Source organism: Podarcis melisellensis (genome assembly GCF_964234715.1).
Source record: "Podarcis melisellensis genome assembly, chromosome: Z".
NCBI classification, from domain to species: domain Eukaryota; kingdom Metazoa; phylum Chordata; class Lepidosauria; order Squamata; family Lacertidae; genus Podarcis; species Podarcis melisellensis.
In genome coordinates, this window is record NC_138547.1 from 45,837,069 (window position 1) to 45,855,849 (window position 18,781).

Consider the following 18,781-nt stretch of genomic DNA (forward strand, 5'->3'; position numbering starts at 1 on the left):
AGGAAGATACAGTCACGGATGTGGGTTAGGCATCGTTGCATGCAAGATCTGCAAAGCTGAAGACACTACTAAATCTTCAACCATGAATCCAGAAGAGCAAATCGTAACCTGGCTGATTTCTCTGGGGGCTTTAAATTCTCCCAAAATGATTATTGACGACCCTGTGCAGTTCCTGAAAACGTCTCTGAAAGATGGGGTCGTTCTGTGCAAACTGCTTCACCGTCTTCTTCCAGGATCTGTAGGAAAGGTAAGACCATGAAAGTTTATTCCGGGCTTTGTAAGAGAGGTACCATTTGGGAGTGATCCTATATATTTTCCAATGCCCTGCTGCAAGGATGTGGCCATTGCTTTAAATCTGAACCCCTGGTTCTTTCCAACAAACTTTAATATTTGCAAGAAGAAAAGAAAGTTGATGATGATAGGCATGGTCCTGGCATGCAGTGGTTGTATTACTCTGCTAGTATGGGAGCAACAACAGGCCTGCTACACTAAGACAACAAGCCCCAGACTACATAGAAGCAGCCAATGCTTTGTCAACTGGGTTAAAGCTGCTGTCAGAATCAGCCACCAGAGTGACTAAGGTGTCTTGGCATAAAAAAAAAATGCTTTTCATTACAGCAGTTATGAAACTTTGCAATAGCCCTGTAAAGTAGGCTGGTGGTGGTGTTGTTATCTCCAAATTGCAGAAAGGAGGGGGGCAGTAATGCAGCTGAGAGAACAGTGGTTTGCCTATTTCTGTCTATTGATTTCATGGAAGGTGGTGATATGAGAATTTGAGACATAAGCATCTGCTTTATAACGGGTCACATTATTTCCTCGACCAGTAGCTTTCTGGGGCCTCTGGCAGAGACGGCTTTCCTAGTTCTGTTGCCTCTAACTGACTAGGCTGAGGGATCCCAAATGCAACTGATCCCTCCCCAATGCCCACTGATTGGACACAGCAGTGAACCCTGCTATGGAAGGAAAGTGGCTTCTGGAAGGATTTCAGTAGGGGCAAATGTACACTTAGGTAAGGTGTTGGATTAAATCCTGTGGAGGCCCCTAGGCAGTTGAAATCTTGGGGGTCCCCTTCTTGTTGGCATAACATGGAACTAAGAAAGCTTGATTGTAATTTTCTTTCAATATTATTTTGATCCATTGTTACGGGGCTCCTAAAAGGCATGGGGCTTATTGACCAGTGTCTATTCTGCCCATTTGGTAATCTGGCACTGGTTAGGCAGGAAGAACCAGTTGCACAGATCACCTGGCTTGTAAGCAGTACATGTGAAAAGGAGCTGGGGATCTTTATAGACCAAAAGCTTCACATGAGTCAAGAGTGTGATGCAGCAGCAAAAAAAGCTAATGCAGTTCTAGGCTGCATCAGCATGAGTATAGCATCCAGATCAAGATACTGCTCTATTCTGCATTGTCATACCACACCTGAAATCTTGACAAGCTGGAAAATGTGCAGAGGAAGGTGGCCAAGATGATCAAGAGTCTGGAAATCAAGCTTTATGAGGAGCAGTTGGGGGAAATTGGTATGTTTAGCCTGGAAAAGAGGAGACAGAGAGGAGAAAGGATAGCCATATTCAAATATCTAAAGGGCTGTCACATAGAAGGTAGAGCAAGCTTGCTTTCTCCTGCTCCAGAGGCTAGGCCCCAAACCAATGGATTCAAGTTACAAAAGATTCAGGAAGAACTATCTGATAGTAAGAGCCCTTGGTAGAACAGACACCCCAAAAGGTGATAGACTCTCCTTCAGTGGAGATTTTAAAGCAGAAATTGAGTTGGGATTGCAGGGGTTTAGACTATGGGACCTTTGGGATCCTTTCCACTCTACAATTCTGTTATTCCATGAACTAGCCCCAGCTAAACATGTGTGAGTGCACTTTAAAGTTCCTGGCTGTACTTTTGCAGCCATCTCTCTACCAGCCCTCATACCTGATGTTGCATATGATGACGAGGTATAGGGGTTGGGTTGGGCAAATCTTGTCAAATCCAGGTTCTGTCGATTTATCCTTCTTCCATTCTTGAGTTCAGTTCTCCACATTTCCATATCTGTTTGTAATGGTAAGAAATCCTTTTGAAGTCCGCCTGGAAGTCCTCATATGCACACTTTTGTGGGTTAAAATACAGTGGTACCTCAGGTTAAGTACTTAATTCGTTCTGGAGGTCCTTACTTAACCTGAAACTGTTTTTAACCTGAAGCACCACTTTAGCTAATGGGGCCTCCTGCTGCTGCTGCGCCGCCGGAGCATGATTTCTGTTCTCATCCTGAAGCAAAGTTCTTAACCAGAGGTAATATTTCTGTGTTAGTGCAGTCTGTAACCTGAAGTGTATGTAACCTGAAGTGTATGTAACCCGAGGTACCACTGTATAATGCATTTTTTGTATTTAATAAAATACAAACGCAAGAAATAAAAATGCATGAAATTCTGAAGCACATTTTACACCACTATGAGCAATGTGTACACATGGTTGTGTTTACGTTTCAGAAAGTGCAACTTAGGTAGGTTCACCTTTAGACATGAACTGAATTAAGATTTATTCACTGTTCCTAGCTGTGTGTGGCCCAGATAGAGATGGGAGAACAGGCTCCCAGAGCAAATTGGGACTCCTTCTGGACCAAATGCGGCTCATGGCTGGAGGTTCCCACTGCTGGTGGAGACAATATTGAGGCAGGTGGACCTCTGATCTTGAAGCTTCATAAGTTATTGATCTGTATTGATTGCTTCCAGCCCTGGTTTTACCCTTTTAAGGGCTATGGACCAGGTTACCCCAAGGGCTGCTTAACTCCATGTGAATCTGTCCAGGCACCAAAATCTTTCCATGGAGGTTGTCCTTTGTGTTTTCCAGATAGGGACTATTGCTCTATGGCAAAAGATTCCCGCCCCCCCCCCACATGTATATTGTTAACTTATTTTCATAATGTGTAAGAAGCAATAATCAACAAAATACACAGCCACACTATTATCTTTTTGAATGGCACACTGTGAGAAGTTGTGCGCATTTACTGAAATCTCCTTAAAGAATCATAGAATGATTGGAAGGGATCCTGAGGGTTATCTAATCCACTCCCCAACCCTGTGCCCAACACAGGGCTCAAAACCATGACCCTGTAGAGTCTTATGCTGTATTGGCTGAGCTATTGCAGAGACAGATCCCTCCGTAGATCACCATGCATTGATTGTGGATGTAATGCATGGCCTGATCCATTTGCATGTGTAATGAAAAGCAATACCAATTGGTGGCTCTATGGCAGAACTGACGCTTTGCATGCAGGAGGTCTTGATGTGATGGGCAAATTCCTGGCCTGGTAAAAGGCAGCTGCCTATGCCTTGCAGTGGCACTGCCAGGGCAAGACTTTGGAGCGGAGTCATTGAGGTCACTCTTCTGCAGAATGAGCAGGAAGTATCCTCCATGCAGCAGGACTGGTGGCTTGCCACATTTTGGAGTTATGCACATTGCCATCCAAGAAGGAGTCCTCCATAAGGCCCTCCTTATGTCCAAAGCCTAAAATTATCTCACTGGACTGCTCTGTCTTGCCGGTATGTTTGCAACCATATGGCTCAAAAGCTCTAAGGGATTCCAATGACCCAAAGGGCCTTGTGCACACAGAGAGACACCTGGATTCTCTTCTACAAGTCATTTGTCATTTTGTGCAGCCCTGAAAACACTTTTGCGACTGACTGTGGCTTAGGGCCCTTGTGTTTACGGGACCGCCTCTCCTGGTATGCCCCGCAGAGGACCTTAAGGTCCATGAATAACCATAGTTTAGAGGTCCCGGGCCCTAAGGAAGTCAGACTATCCTCCACCAGGGCCAGGGCCTTCTTGGTGATGGCTCCGACCTGGTGGAATGCTCTGTCCCATGAGACCAGGGCCCTTCAGGATTTAACCTCCTTCCATCGGGCCTGTAAGATGGAGCTATTCCGCCTGGCCTTTAATTTGAATTCAGCCTGATCTTCTATTTCCCTTCTCTTCCCTCCCCCTCCCCTTTTATGAAGATTACCTGCTCTGAGACCCCACAGCTAATTCTCCCCTGGCCTCCTCGCTGGCCCAAGTAGGACCAATTCAGCCAGCTAGCCCTGGGGATTATCTAATGCTTATTAGATGGATTTACCCTAAATTGATTTCTGAACTTTGAATTTTATTGTTATTCATGTTTTTATACTGTATTTTATGCTGCTTTTACAATTAAGTGTTTTAAATTTGTTGTTAGCCTCCCTGAGCCTGGTTTTTGAACCGGGAAGGGCAGGGTATAAATAAAAATTTATTATTATTATTATTATTATTATTATTATTATTATTATTGATGCAATCAAGTTGATTGTGATTTTAACTGTGCAATCCTCAACAGCAATCCCACTCAATGGAATCTACTTTCCAGTAGGTGGGTATCATTAGGACTGCAGCCTAAGCACCCTGAAAAACATGAGACCCTATGCATGTTTGTTTGGACATACTTCCCACTGTATTCAGTGGGGCTTACTGGTTTGAAAGGTCACAAGGGTCATGGCTGGTGCTGCAGTCAGGGGTACAGAACCCATTTTTAAAGAAAATGATTGTGGTCCATTTAACAGCAGCCCTCTCCCTGTAGAGGCTAGTGCTGCAGAAATGGATCCAAGAGGCAGGGAGCTTGAGGGAAGGAATAGATCAGGGTGGGTAATCAGATATATTTTTCTTAATACACATCCTGTTTTCCTGTTTTCACCAGCTATAAGGTTACAGTATATCACTGAGTGGAATCTCTGCGCTCTTTTGCAAAGCACCTGGCTTTGCAGCTTATCTCCTTCTGCATCCCAGGGCAACTGCGTAGGATGATTAACGTGAATGAAAAGATGAGCTGTTGCTGGCTGGTAGGTAGGCACTGGGTGCTATCAGACCTCCAAGTGTCTCCATTTTCCAGGGACACTCCCAGATTTACAGAAGCCTTCCCGGTTTCTGATTTGATCCCAGAATGTCCTGCTTTTTCTTAGGAAGTCCCTATTTGCATCAGATAAATATATTGGAGGGTATGGTAAAGGTAAAGGGACCCCTGACCATTAGGACCAGTTGTGAACGACTCTGGGGTTGCAGCACTCATTGCTTTATTGGCCGAGGGAGCCGGCATACAGCTTCCGGGTCATGTGGCCAGCATGACTAAGCCGCTTTTGGTGAACCAGAGCAGCGCACGGAAATGCCATTTACCTTCCTACTGGAGCGGTACCTATTTATCTACTTGCACTCTGACGTGCTTTTGAACTGCTAGGTCAGCAGGAGCAGGGACAGAGCAACAGGAGCTCACCCCGTTGCAGGGATTTGAACTGGTGACCTTTTGATCGGCAACGCCTACAGGGTATGGTGGGACATCCCTATTTTCATTAGAGAAATGTTGGAAGGTATGGTAGGATGTCCCTATTTTCATCGAAGAAATGTTGGAGGCTATGTAGTTTTTGCACGTGATCTGTGTCACTGGCATATCAGAGGGTCAAGGACATCTTCTATAGAACTGCAGCATGCAGAGGTCAAACAGACACCACCTATGTGGCATAGGTAAAGTCTTTCAGCAGCTGTAATGTTTGGAAATGCAGGAGTTCAGATGGCAGTGGGGAAACAAGGCAATGAGATTGGAGTTTGGTGGAGAATAGCACATATAGCAGCAGCGTAAGCAACATTCGAGTTTAAACACTCATAAGCCCCCCTCCCCATTCCAGCTGTACAGGAGGATCAGTGGGTCGCAGCCTGAATCAGCAACATTTGGAAAGGCAAAATGGAAAGAACTTGGCAGGAAAGAGGAAACAGCAGTGCAATAAAAGACAGTTAGCAAGATGGGATAGTAAATATTCACCCACCCAGCCTGTCCTTGGCTGTTGCCTTCCAAGTTCCTCCCTGTTCTCCAAAAAAGGGAACCTTTTAGCTGCAAAATCACTCTGATTGGCTAAATGTATACCTCAAGGGCAGGCCTGTATACTTGAGAAATGCCCCATAAAAGGATGTGAGGGTCTGGGGCGGGACAGAAACATTCTAGGCATTGAGTGGTTGGCATCCTAGACAATTTTTTTGTTGTCATGGAAGGAAGCTCAAGAGCAGGGCTCTGTGTGTGTGTGTGTGTGTGTGCAGCTCAGAGATATGGCATCGGTTTTGCATGCAGAAAGTCCCAGGTTCAACCCCTGGCATCTTCAGAAGGGGCTGGGAATGTCTGCTGCCTGAAAACCTGCACAGCTGCTGCCAGCCAGTGTAGACAACACTGAGCTGCGTGGACCAAAGGCCTGGTTCAATATCAGGCAGCTTCCTATGTTCCTAACTGAGAGGAAAGCCCAATTATATTGCACAATTAGTTTGAAACTGTATTTAATGTTGTACTTGTAAATTTGTGCAACCAGCCCTGAGACCTCATGGTGGAGGGTGGGTAAGAAATCAAATTAACTGCAAGAAATAATAATTACAAATTCTGCACTCTGGTGACCTAAATCAAGTGCCATGCACAGTCAGGATTCTGGATATGTGTGGTTTCCTCTTTATCTGCCACACTGGCTCAGAAAACCGTTACTATTTTACTGCTTCTGTTAATTTTGATCGTCTTCCAAAGCAACTACTCTATTCCAAACTTAAAAATGGAAAGCGTAATGCTGGTGGTCAACAAAAGAGGTTTAAAGACTGTCTCAAGGCAAATCTAAAAAAATGTAGTATAAACACTGACAACTGGGAAACACTGGCCTGTGAGCGCTCCAGTTGGAGAACAGCCTTGATCAAAGGTGTCATGGGCTTTGAAGACGCTCGAACTCAGGACGCAAGAGAGAAACGTGCTAGGAGGAAGGCACACTTGGCAAATCTACACCGTGATCAGCTCCCGCCTGGAAACCAATGTCCCCACAGTGAAAGGATGTGTGGATCCAGAATTGGCCTCCACAGTCACTTACAGACTCATTGTTAAAACCGTGTTTATGGAAGACAATCTTCCTCAGCTACAAGTGATCGCCAAAGAAGAAGAAGAAGTGTGTGTGTGTGTGTGTGTGTGTGTGTGTGTGTGTGTGTGTGTGTGTAAGGCAGGCAGGCAGGCAGGCAGTCTGCAGGCTGCTGCAGGACACAGCCCTATCCCCCACCCCTCTAAGCAATGGAGCTATTATTAAGCAATGCCTGTGGCTTCTGAGATTTCGCCATGTCTTGCTTGCAAGCATACCTTTGCAGCCTCGAGGCTGCTGCTGCTGCCCAGAGCCTTGCTGTGGGGACTGCACTTTTCTTCACTTTAGCAGCATACTCATGGTCCTAATGCACATTGTCCCAGGTTCAGTCCTCAACAGGTAGGACTGGAAAAACATTCCTGCAGAGCTGTCCCTACCATTGGGCAGAGTGAGGCAACTGCAGGTGCTGCAGTGGAACACAATTGTCTTCTATTTGAGGACGAACCTGCTTCCCCCCAGGGGAACATGCAACATGACAAATGAAGCAACAACAACAACAACCAAAAAGTACAAAACCAATGTACTAAACAGCTTTAGGAAACAGCAACACCAGCAGCTAAAAAAGGAAAGTGGTGAAATGCTTTTTAAGACCTGGGTAAATAGAAAGGGTGGTCACCCAGCACATTGGGAGCTGACATCAGGCATATTCTCCCGCAAAAAATGCTCCACAAGAAATCTCTATGTGGGACAAGAAGCTACAGTTAGAACTGGTTATGGAACAACTGATTGGTTCAAAATTGGGAAAGGAGTATGACAAGGTTGCATTTTGTCTCCCTGCTTATTTAACTTATATGCAGAATTCATCATGTGAAAGGCTGGGCTGGATGAATCCCTAGCCGAAATTAAGATTGCCGGAAGAAATATCAACAACCTCAGATATGCAGATGACACAACCTTGGTGGCAGAAAGTGAGGAGGAATTAAAGAACCTTTTATTGAGGGTGAAAGAGGAGAGCGCAAAATATGGTCTGAAGCTCAACATCAAAAAAACGAAGATCATGGCCACTGGTCCCATCACCTCCTGGCAAATAGAAGGGGAAGAAATGGAGGCAGTGAGAGATTTTACTTTCTTGGTCTCCATGATCACTGCAAATGGTGACAGCAGTCACGAAATTAAAAGACGCTTGCTTCTTGGGAGAAAAGCAATAACAAACCTAGACAGCATCTTAAAAAGCAGAGACATCACCTTGCCGACAAAGGTCCGTATAGTTAAAGCTCTGGTTTTCCCAGTAGTGATGTATGGAAGTGAGAGCTGGACCATAAAGAAGGCTGATTGCCAAAGAATGGATGCTTTTGAATTCTGGTGCTGGAGGAGACTCTTGAGAGTCCCATGGACTGCAAGAAGATCAAACCGATCCATTCTTAAGGAAATCAGCCCTGAGTGCTCACTGAAAGGACAGATCCTGAAGATGAGGCTCCAAGACTTTGGCCACCTCATGAGAAGAGAAGACCCCCTGGAAAAGACCCTGATGTTGGGAAAGATTGAGGGCACAAGGAGAAGGGGACGACAGAGGACGAGATGGTTGGACAGTGTTCTCGAAGCTACCAGCATGAGTTTGACCAAACTGCGGGAGGCAGTGGAAGACAGGAGTGCCTGGCGTGCTCTGGTCCAGGGGGTCACGAAGAGTCAGTCACGACTAAACGACTAAACAACAACAAAACAGGGAATCATAGCTGACCTCCAGTGGTTTAGTGACCACTTCTGGGTTCATTTTAGAGCAGGAGGGTGCTGGTGTATCAATCAGGATAATTGGCTGATATTCTGCTGGTGTATCAGTCAGGATAATTGGCTGATCTTCCTTGCTCTGGCAAGAGAATGGGACGATAATGAGACTTCCAAGTTTGTTTTTGGCAGATTGGAGCAAAACAAACTCAGAATGCAAGGAGAGAAGTCTGGATCCTAAATTCCATTGTCTTTAATGGCGTTCCTACTTCACACCAGCATTTTAAAGGATAGCACTTTGTTGCTGATTGTTTGCATTCCCAATCAAAAGCTAAAAGTGGCATTTTGTTAAAGCTCAAGGTGTTTGAAAACTGAACTTACTGGTGTTAGGAACAAGCACCCGGGAGTTCAGTGAAGGTTACTCCCAGGCATTTCTGCATATGATTTCAGTCATGCAGATCCTTATAAATTGGGGGCTATGCTATGTATTTATCTGCAGTGTTTATGAGGGTAACAATAGACTAAGGCAACCAGCGGCATTTTTGGACTTTCCTTGGGAGAATGGCTATGGGAAGTGGGCATCACGAGGACCTCCTGTATTTCAAAATTTACTGCTTCACCCCTCTCCGCTCACCACGCAGCTACTCTCTGATGGTCTGCCTCAGTGAAAGGGATTCTGACAATCATTCATTCTTTCCTTCAAAGAATTCTGGGCATTATAGTTTGATAACTGCTGGGAATGGTAACTCTGTAAGTGCAAAACTACAGTGCCCATAATTTTTGGGGGCGGGGGGAGGATGTGCTTCAAATGTTCTGTGAAGGATATAGTTTTCACACAGTCTTTGTGCATGAGAAAAATATCTACCCAACCCTTCAAGTCTTTTTTAAAAAAATGAATCAGGAACAGAATAAAAGAACAATTTAAAATAGGCCCACAATATACTAAAAAGAGCAGCAATCATCTAGCATATTCATGTGAGAACATGGGCTTTTCTGATATCTGGGTCTCTGTGACCTTTTAAGGCTTTCAAGGTTAAAAAACAGCGCATGTATACAGTATCCCATGCTTCTGGTCTCCTTCAACAATCTAGCTACAGTACATCTTGTGGTTCAGCATTAAAAAAAAACCCAATGTGGTGCATCAATCTGAATGTCAGACTAAGACCTGGGAGTCCAGGGTTCAAATCCCCACTTGGTCAAGAAGTTCACTGGGTGACCTTCGGCCAATCACTGTTTCTCCCAGCTGCTCTGGGTAGGTTCCAACAAATTAAAAACTTTAAGCACAGTAAACATCAAACATTAAAAAAATTCCCTACACAGGGAAGGGCTGCCTTCAGGTGCCTTATGAAAGTCAGGTAGTTGTTTATCTCTGTGACATCTGATGGGATGTCCGAATCGGAGATAAGGTGGCACAGGTGGTCCCTCCACACAGGGCACCAAGCCAAGGGGTGCAAAATAATGATAGTGATAAAAAGCCCTATATTTATATGGGGACCTACTGAGAAGATCCATTTTAAAAAGCAACAGTACCAAAAGGAATCATTGGGGAAATATTTAGGGATGGTGTCAGGTTTTGCCCTTGCTCAGGGCACCATATTACCCAAGTCTGCCCCTGCCTTAACCTACCTCTTGGGGTTGTTATGTGGATATAATGTGGGTGGGGAAAACCATGGTGGGGGGAATCAATCAATCAATCAATCAATCAATCAATAAAAGCAAGCATTGCCCAAGGCATCTTCAAGGACAACTGGCACTGTATAGGTGCCTCCTTCCACATTTATAAGCACCAGTAATTGATATTTTAGTGTGGCAGCACCTACACGTTTGTAACTCCCTGCCTATTCACATAAGGCAAACACATTCACTGTACTCTTTTGGTGCCTGTAAAGAACATTTTTGTTTAGGCGAGCCTAGCCGACCTGCAGAATGCAGGGACGTGTTTTAAGTTATTGCTGGTTTTAGTTATTTTTGAAGGTTTAAAACGGTTGCTCCCCCCCCCCCATAATTCCACTGATCCTTCTATGTAAACCACCTTAAGTCTTGCTGCTGTTAACAATGAAGTGGCATATAAATTTCGAAAATAAAGACAGCCCCACAAATCATGCCTCCCAGAGTTGCAGAGGGAGCGCCTCTGTTTGCCCCCTCCCCTAATTACTAATTAAACTCGCAACTATTTCTTGGGGTTCTTTTCTCTCTCTCTCTCCCCTTCCCCTCCCCTTGGCCCACCCGTTTCTGAAAGGATCCGGCTGCAATTTGGGCAGGAGGAGGGGAGATCTTCAGGGGCCATCAGTGTCACCCTCTGACGTTCAGAGCAGGGATGTGAGCTTGTCGCTTTCTGGTTCGCTCGCTCTGTTGCCTGTTTGTTCTTCCTGGGCTGACAGCTTGCCTCCCTCCCTCCTTTCTACCGCCCGCCACCCACGCCGCACTCCACCTTCTGCAAAATCCATCCAGCAGCGAGCTTGCCTTATTGCCAACAAGCGGTCTAACATCTTCTCTGGCTTTGCTGCTGAGAAGGAGCCTCGAAGGGCTCGTAATCTCTTTCTCGCTGCTCCTATAGGTGATGTTTTCCCCCTAACCTTTTGCAAAAAAATTTTCTCTCTTTAGTTTTGCCGGGAGCCCAAGACAGAAGCCGACTGCATTGGTAACATCGAGGAGTTCCTAAACGGGTGTGCTGCACTTAAAGTCGAGGTAAGTGCCAACCTTTTGTAGCTGCCTCATACCACGGCCACATTCACACCACGCATTTAAAGCGCCACGATACCACTTTAAACAGTCACGGTTCCCCGCCCCCTCCCCAATAATTCTGGGAGCTGTAATTTGTTGAGGGGAGCTGAGAGTTGTTAGGACTGCTCCTCTCGCAGACCTACAAATCTTAGAGTGACTTAACAGTCAATCCCTCTTCAGAGCTGTGGGAATTGCAGTTCTGCATGGGGAATGGGGTTTCTTAACATCTCTCAGCACCCTTAGCAAAGTACAGTTCCCATAGTTATTTGTGGGAAAGCCAAGGCTGTTTGAAGTGGTATCATAGGGCTTTAACTGTATGGTATGAATGTGGCCCAAGTCAGGTTGTTAGTACCACTGCTTGAACAAATTCTGATTAATATGTTCACTGAATAATCTCTGAATTACAGCTGAAAGTATCTCCCATAACTGTTGATTGAAAGGAATGTTATTTAAGTTCATTTTGGGGCAGAAGGATTTCTTTTTCAAGTTTGCTCTCTTACACCTCGATAGCTCAGTTGGTTGGGCTGTGGTGCTGATAATGTCAAGGCTGCAGGTTCGATCCTCCTATGGAACAGCTGCATATTCCTGCATAGTGGGGGGGGGTAGGTGATCTACAATTCTATGTGTTGTGAGGTGTTTTGGTTGTTTTTTTACACAAGTTTTAATATCTACTTGTACTGAACCATTAATATCCAAGGGGTGTTGTTTTTTTACACTTTAGACTCTTTAGGCCTTTGAGTTTAAAGATCACAATAGCTGAAGCGAATAAACAAAATAATTTACATTCCAGTGGTTTTTTTGGTTTATGTTTTCTTAGCATGCTGGTGTTTAAAACGTTGAGAGCTTTTATAATGTGGTTTGAGAACAAGGTATTGCAAGGCCTGCCTGCTCCTGGATCATGGCATCATAGAGTTGGAAGGGACCCCAAGGATCATCTAGTCCAGGGGTCAGCAAACTTTTTCAGCTGGGGGCTGGTCCACAGTCCCTCAGACCTTTTGGGGAGCCAGACTATATTTTTTGGGGAGGGAGAATGAATTCCTACACCCCACAAATAACCCGGAGATGCATTTTAAATAAAAGAACACATTCTACTGATGTAAAAACACGCTGATTCCCAGACCGTCTGCGGGCTAGATTTAGAAGGCAATTGGGCCAGATCTGGCCCCCGGGCCTTAGGTTGCCTACCCATGATCTAGTGCAACCCTCTGCAACACAGGAATCTCAGCTAAAACATCCATGACAGATGACCATCCAACCTCTGCTTAGAAACCTCCACAGAAGGAGAGTCCTCAACCTCCCAAACAGCTCCTGAACAGCTCCTACTGTCAGAAATTTCTTCCTCATGTTTAGTCAGAAGGTCTTTTCTTGCAACTTGAAGCCATTGGTTCGAGTCCTACCCTCTAGAGCAGGAGAAAGCAAACTTGTTCCCTCTTCTATGTGACAGCCCTTCAGATATTTGAAGATGACTATTATATCTCCTCTCAGGGTCCTCTTTACCAAGCTAAACATACCCAGCTCCTTCAAGCGCTCCTCATAAGGCTTAGTTTCCAGACTCTTGATCATCTTGGTTGCCCTCCTCTACACTTGTTCCCCACTCCCCCCCCCCCACGCTCAGAGATCATCTGAGTACGGTCCTCTGAAAACTATTGACTTCTGTGATTCAGCTTGTGGGTACCAAAAAATGGACCTTCTCTTTAGTGCAGAACAGTCAGTGGACTACAACTCCCATAAGCCCCAGCCAATGACAGTAATAATGGGAGCTGTAGTCCATCATCATTTGGAGGGCCAAAGCATGGGCAGAATTTGGTCTTCCAAATTTCAGTGGTGTCCTGTGTGAGGCCAAAATTCTGCTCAATTCACAATGTCATAGTTGTACCAACCTACAGCGCTCCCTAGGCTTGGCACCCAGTGTGGAGGAACTGGTCATGTTACCCTAAATCTGCCTCTGTCAGCAGGTCCCTCACCTGCACTCGAGGGACACTGCATGTTTTGAATACCTAGCTCTGTCAATATTTACAGCCTTCTAGCACAAGACAGAAATATTTTTCTTAAGGGGGAAAAAGGGATTGAATTCTTGTTTTTTGCCACTGTTTTAATCTCCAGCTGCTATTGAAGATTTATTTGGTCTTCTGTTTCTGTGGCTTTGTACTAGTTCTCTGATGAGTTGTTTTAAAATGCATATTTTGTTTGATTCCTGATCCTTATTTGGGCTTTTTCGGGGTTGGGGTGGGGAGTTATCTTCTACCTCCGCTGTGAGAAGTTTTATCTGTTTGGCCACTATGAGAAAAGGACGTTGGACTAGATGGGCTCTAGCTGTTGTTCTCTAGTGGCAGGATATAAATCTGGAATGTACATAGCTAAGACAGTAAAAGTATGAGACTCTCAATCTCAGGGTTCGAGCCCCAAGTTGGACAGAAAGATTCCTGCATTGCAGGGGGTTGTACTGGATGACACCCAGGGTCCTTCCCAACTCTATGATTCTATGTGCCTCGGTTGTCGTTTTGCTGCGGCACCACCATGGCTTGGTTTAGTGTAGCTGCAGAGAACATTTTCCAGCTCAAGGGATGCATTTCATCCTGGACAATCTTCCAAGGCCACATGGCTGCGATGGGGCCAGAGGCAAAAGAGAGATTTCACTGAGATTTGACAAAGCAAGTGGGAGGGATGCTCTGTGTGTGAGAACCCCATGGTTCAAAATAATGTTACACACCACCCCAGTCTCCGAGCACAGCAAGATTCTAGGGGTTCCAGGCACTCACAAGGGGTTTGTGATTCCTTTTGGAAATGTGGGACAGCAGAGACTGTGGTGTTTTTATGATAGATGGTTTGTTTACACATATATACACATATCTTTTGATGGAGGGGCTCACAGCATTAACATCCCAAAAGGGTCATGCTTCTTCCATAGCCACAACCTTGGATTCCAGCAGAAATCCAACAGTGCTCTCCGGCCCTCTGCTTACTCCTTTTTCTGCTTCTAGCTCACAGCACAGCAAACTGCCCTCAAACTCAGGGTTTGTCCTTCTCACTATGTAAGAGCTGGAGGAGGGCCCCCACCCATTTTGCATCTGGCACAGAGACTCATTTCCTTTGTTCTCTTAGTGGCCTGTCACCCGGGCAATCAGATGGACACTGGAGGCTAGCCTGATTTATGAAACTTTTAACACTTTTTGGATCCACAGATTAGAATTGTCTAACCTGCAGCTTAACACCCCATGCCTTGATTAAATTCTAACACTTGCCAGATCCAGAGATTAAAGGAGTATGGCACCCACAAACTCATAACAATAGATTCTGATGCTGAGTTGTAGCACAAATTATGCCCTTCTTTTGAATCAAGCTACACAGGGTCCAGAATCAAAGGCACCACTTTTCACAGATGTGTTGTTGCAACATTGCAAAGATGTTGTTTCCAACATCTTGGGAAATGCTAGTTTTGCTGGGTTTATGGGGAGGGGGAGCCTCAGGCCCAGGGGCTCCAATGTCTCCTTCCGGGTCCCTTTAGGGTTCTTCTCAGGTCACGCCCCCTTACGGGCCTTGTTATGCACCCTCCCGGAGAGCTCTTGCCTGGCCTGGAACATGTTCTTGAAAACTCTAATGATGCCCCTTGCTTGCATGGGTGGAGGATGGTGAGGGGCATCTGTGAGTGTGTGAACTAGCCTGCTTTGCAAAGGTAAAAAATTTGCATTTGTTGCTCTGTCCACTTTGGCCTTTGGCCCTGACCAGCACTAGCATGCACCCCCAGGAAGTTTGCCCGGAAGGGAATTGGGTTTTTTGGGGGGTGTTTTTTTAAAAGGTACCAGCAGGACAGCAGCAGGAGAAAGAGAGAGAGGAGAGAAGGAAGAAAATAATAGAAAAAGAAGTTAGTTGTAGCTACATATGGCAACTCCCACCAAGTGCCATATGTGGGGGAACAGTTAATTCTTCTAACAAGAGGTGGGGATGCGAGAAGTGGAAATGCTGTTTCGCAGCCTAATGTGACTGTCACTGAGGCAGAATTGCTTCTGAATATCCCTTGATTTCTGTGCCACAGCAGGGGCTTGATGGAAAACCAAAGCAGATGCCTGGATTTTATCTAGCCATCAGAAGTGGATGATTTTGACATAATGTGGAATGGTGAAATGTCAATTGTGGCATTCCAGCATCCCCCCCCCCCCAAGGCCCGCTTTGCCCTCCACTGAGTCATACTGGCAGTCCCTATCAATCAAGCGTAAATGGTTATTATTTATTGGATCTATACCCTTCCATTTACTCGGCAGCAAACAAGGATGCAACTTGAAAACAAAGCAAAAACATGCTGGAACGGTTAAGGCATTCTAAACAAAAGCAATTGTATTTTTAAAAAAAACCCTAAAGGAGCTACAGCGGAAAACATTCCTCCATCCCGTGGTCATGGGGTTGCCAGGACCAGCATTCTGCAGCCACCAAACGCCTTGGGAAACCCATGATTTGATTTTTTTTAAGGTAATAATGCTGGAGATAGCCACATCTCACTGATGACCCAGCACCTTGTGGAATGCCAAAGCTTAGCCACACACTGGCAGACCGTGAAGATAAATCTGACAGGGTTTTGCTGAGAGACGAAACAGGGAAGGTTGACAAGGAGCAGGCAGGTTGGGAGAAACTGCTTCTGAGCTGCGTTTGGCTGGTGGTGCTGGGTGCTTATAAATAAATATAAATAAATCGTCATGCAGAAGGTTTTAACACATCCCCAAAAGAAAAGACAAGCCCATTGGGTGTGGCTTGTTGGGCCAGCCACTGACTGCATACAGACTATACCAACAAATTCTGGGAACTTTAGTTTACCCCTCACAGAGCTACAATTCCCAGCACCTTTAACTATAGTTCCCCAGGATTATTTCAGGGAGGGGGTTTGCTCTGGGTGTACTTCAAAGGTATGGTGTGTACACAGCTGTCTTCTGGTCTTATGAGTGTAAAATGGATGGTGGGAAGCAACCATTGATGCCACTTTTGAGCTCCTAGGCAGGAAAGCGGGATATAAATATAGAGATATATAAATGATGGTGCACGCTCAGATGTACTCTTTTCTTGGCTATCCCTGGCCTTACATGCCTTGGAGAAAGCTAGACCCCCTGGATGTCAGAGAATCCTAACATTTTAGAGTTGGAAAGGACCACAAGGGTCATCAAATCCAACCCCTTTGCAATCCTTTGCCTAGTTTGGGGCTTGAACCCATGTCCATGAGATTAAGAGTCTCATGCTCTTCCAACTGAGCGCTCTCTCTCTCTCTCTCTCTCTCTCTCTCTCTCTCTCTCTCTCTGTGTGTGTGTGTGTGTGTGGCAAGGAAGCACCCTACCGCGTCTTGAAATCCCTGTTTCTTGGGATACCCTTAGTACTCATAATGGACCTGATATGACAGTCTTGGAGCAACCTCTCTCTGGCTGTCCTACCTCACAGGGCTTTTGTAAGGGCAACATGTTAGCGTGAAAGCCAGGCATGCCACCATAAGCTCCTGACAGGAAAGGATGACAGAGGCACCGCCCCCTCCCCCCATCAAACCCATATTTCCAGCAAGTAAAACTCTGGGCAAAGGGTAGGAAGGACTGCATCTCAGCAGTGGAGCTGCTTTGCGTGCAGAAGGTTCCAGGTGCAATCGCCGTTGGCATCTCCACGCAGCACTGGAAATGAGTCCGTGCCTGACACCCTGGACAGCCGCTGCCATTCAGGGTAGGCAATACTGAGCTACACAGCTGCCCATGTTCCTGGAATCACAGAATTGTAGAGTTGGGAGGGTCCCCTGAAGGTCGTCAATTCCAACCCCCTGCAGTGCAGGAATCTCAACAAAATCATAATAGAACCCATATCCCGGCTCCCCGCAGGGTTCGTCAAGCTCTGACAGACCCTTGTGGAGAAGGAACCATTTGCGTCCTACTACTAACAGCCCAATGTGTGTGCGCGCGCGCGCCAGCGCTCTACTGCCTGCAGGAGAGAAGGCACTCTGCGCACGCCCCGACGCTCTTTGCTCCCGCCCCGAGTTTTGAAGCGACGCTGAAGGAGGCGTGAGGAAGGGGGCGGCTGAGTGCGCGCAGGCTTCGGCAGCAGGCAGCTGGCTTTCCTTCTCCTCCTCCTCCTCCTCCCCTCCGCACCTCGGGGACTCCCGGCTCGGCTGGGGGTGGTGCTCCCGAGTCCCGACCCTGCCTGCCTTGCCGCCGCCGCCGCCGCCTGCCACTTCCCCTTCCTTGCGCCGCCCGCCTGCGATCCAGCTCCGGGTCAGAGCGCGGCGCCTCCCCGGCCCTCCGTCTGCTGCACCCAGCGGCGGCGATTGCTGCCAACATGGGACGTTCGCGGAGCAGAGCCTGAGCAGCCGGGTGAGTGCTTGGCCGCCCCCTCCTTCTTCTCCAACTTTTCCTCCGACCCCCCTTCCTCCTAAGCCCCTCCATTCATGGGCTCGGCGTCACCCCACCGCCGCGTTCGCCTCGCCTTTCCTGCGCCCCCTCTTCTACATAGCAGGGGCGCCCATACTTTGCGCGCCTCAGCAAGCCCCTTCTGCGCCCCCGCCATCTCCGCTTGCAGATGTCTGCCTGCGCCCTTCAAGTCTCTCATCCACCTTCCCTTTGCTTCTCATCAGCTGGTCTCTTCTGAGATCTGTCCCTAGGTTGGGAGGCTTACTTTCCCCTCTCTGGCCGGTGAGTGCTCGGTCTTTTTGGCCGGGAGAGCTTCAGCTCTTTCCTGCCCGGACCTACATACGAGGGTCAGCTTGTCCCCATGCTTCCCCCCTCCAGGCTTCTAACTTCCTGCGCCCTCCTTCCTTCTTCCTCACTAGGGTCTCTTGCCTCGTCTGCTTGCCTTCCCTCCCCGCTTTATTACACCGCTTTCTACCCTGCAGCGGGCAAGAGCACGGGGACTTTACAGAGCAGGAACAGGAGCAGGTCCCTGCCCAGATGAGCTTACAAGGCTAAAATTGGACACACGGGAAACAGCAGTGGAGGCACTGCTAAGCAGGAGCACAGTATGGGGCTATTTCAATTGCACATGCTTTGGGAGAGTTACAGGCTTGCATGGGACTGCCTTGGTCTCTATCACTTTTTTCTCGCAGTGGGGGATGTGAAAGACCACCAGAGAACCCCACTTTGCGACACCTAAACCAACACCCCCAGTGAAACATCCCCTATCCATTGCATCCACAGATGTCTGCCTTTTCTGTCCATTCTGGCATGTGCTGAGTGTTTGCGTTTTCTGTGTCTGACTTCTTGTGATCCACACCTCCCAGGTGTATGTGGCTTTTCTGCATGAAACTGCCATAGAGGTGGGGGAAATTTATGGCTCTCCAGATGTTGCTGGACTAAAAACTCTGCAAGAGCAATACTGAGAGGGGGGGCGCTGACTGACAGCCAGGTTAACCCCTGGACTGATTGTACATAGGAAGGCAGGCGGGGGGGGGTACCTGGGGGCCAAATGAGCTTGGTGGCCAATGGTCTGCATTGAAAGGCTGAAAATTCCAGAAACTGAGATAA

General features: G+C 46.8%; 1 protein-coding gene across 2 annotated transcripts in view; it reads left to right on the plus strand.

Annotated features, from left to right (window-relative positions):
* The window catches only part of ARHGEF6 (Rac/Cdc42 guanine nucleotide exchange factor 6), a 74,054-nt gene continuing 55,273 nt past the window's right edge, over positions 1-18,781 (plus strand). The window contains exons 1-2 of one of the 2 annotated variants that reach the window (XM_081897241.1): positions 1-247; positions 11,187-11,270. In XM_081897241.1, coding sequence (XP_081753367.1) covers positions 83-247; positions 11,187-11,270 — 249 coding nt within the window. In that variant the 5' untranslated portion in view covers positions 1-82. Of the gene's footprint in view, positions 248-11,186; positions 11,271-17,413; positions 17,636-18,781 lie in introns of those variants that run through there. The other variant, XM_081897242.1, reaches the window with a different exon arrangement.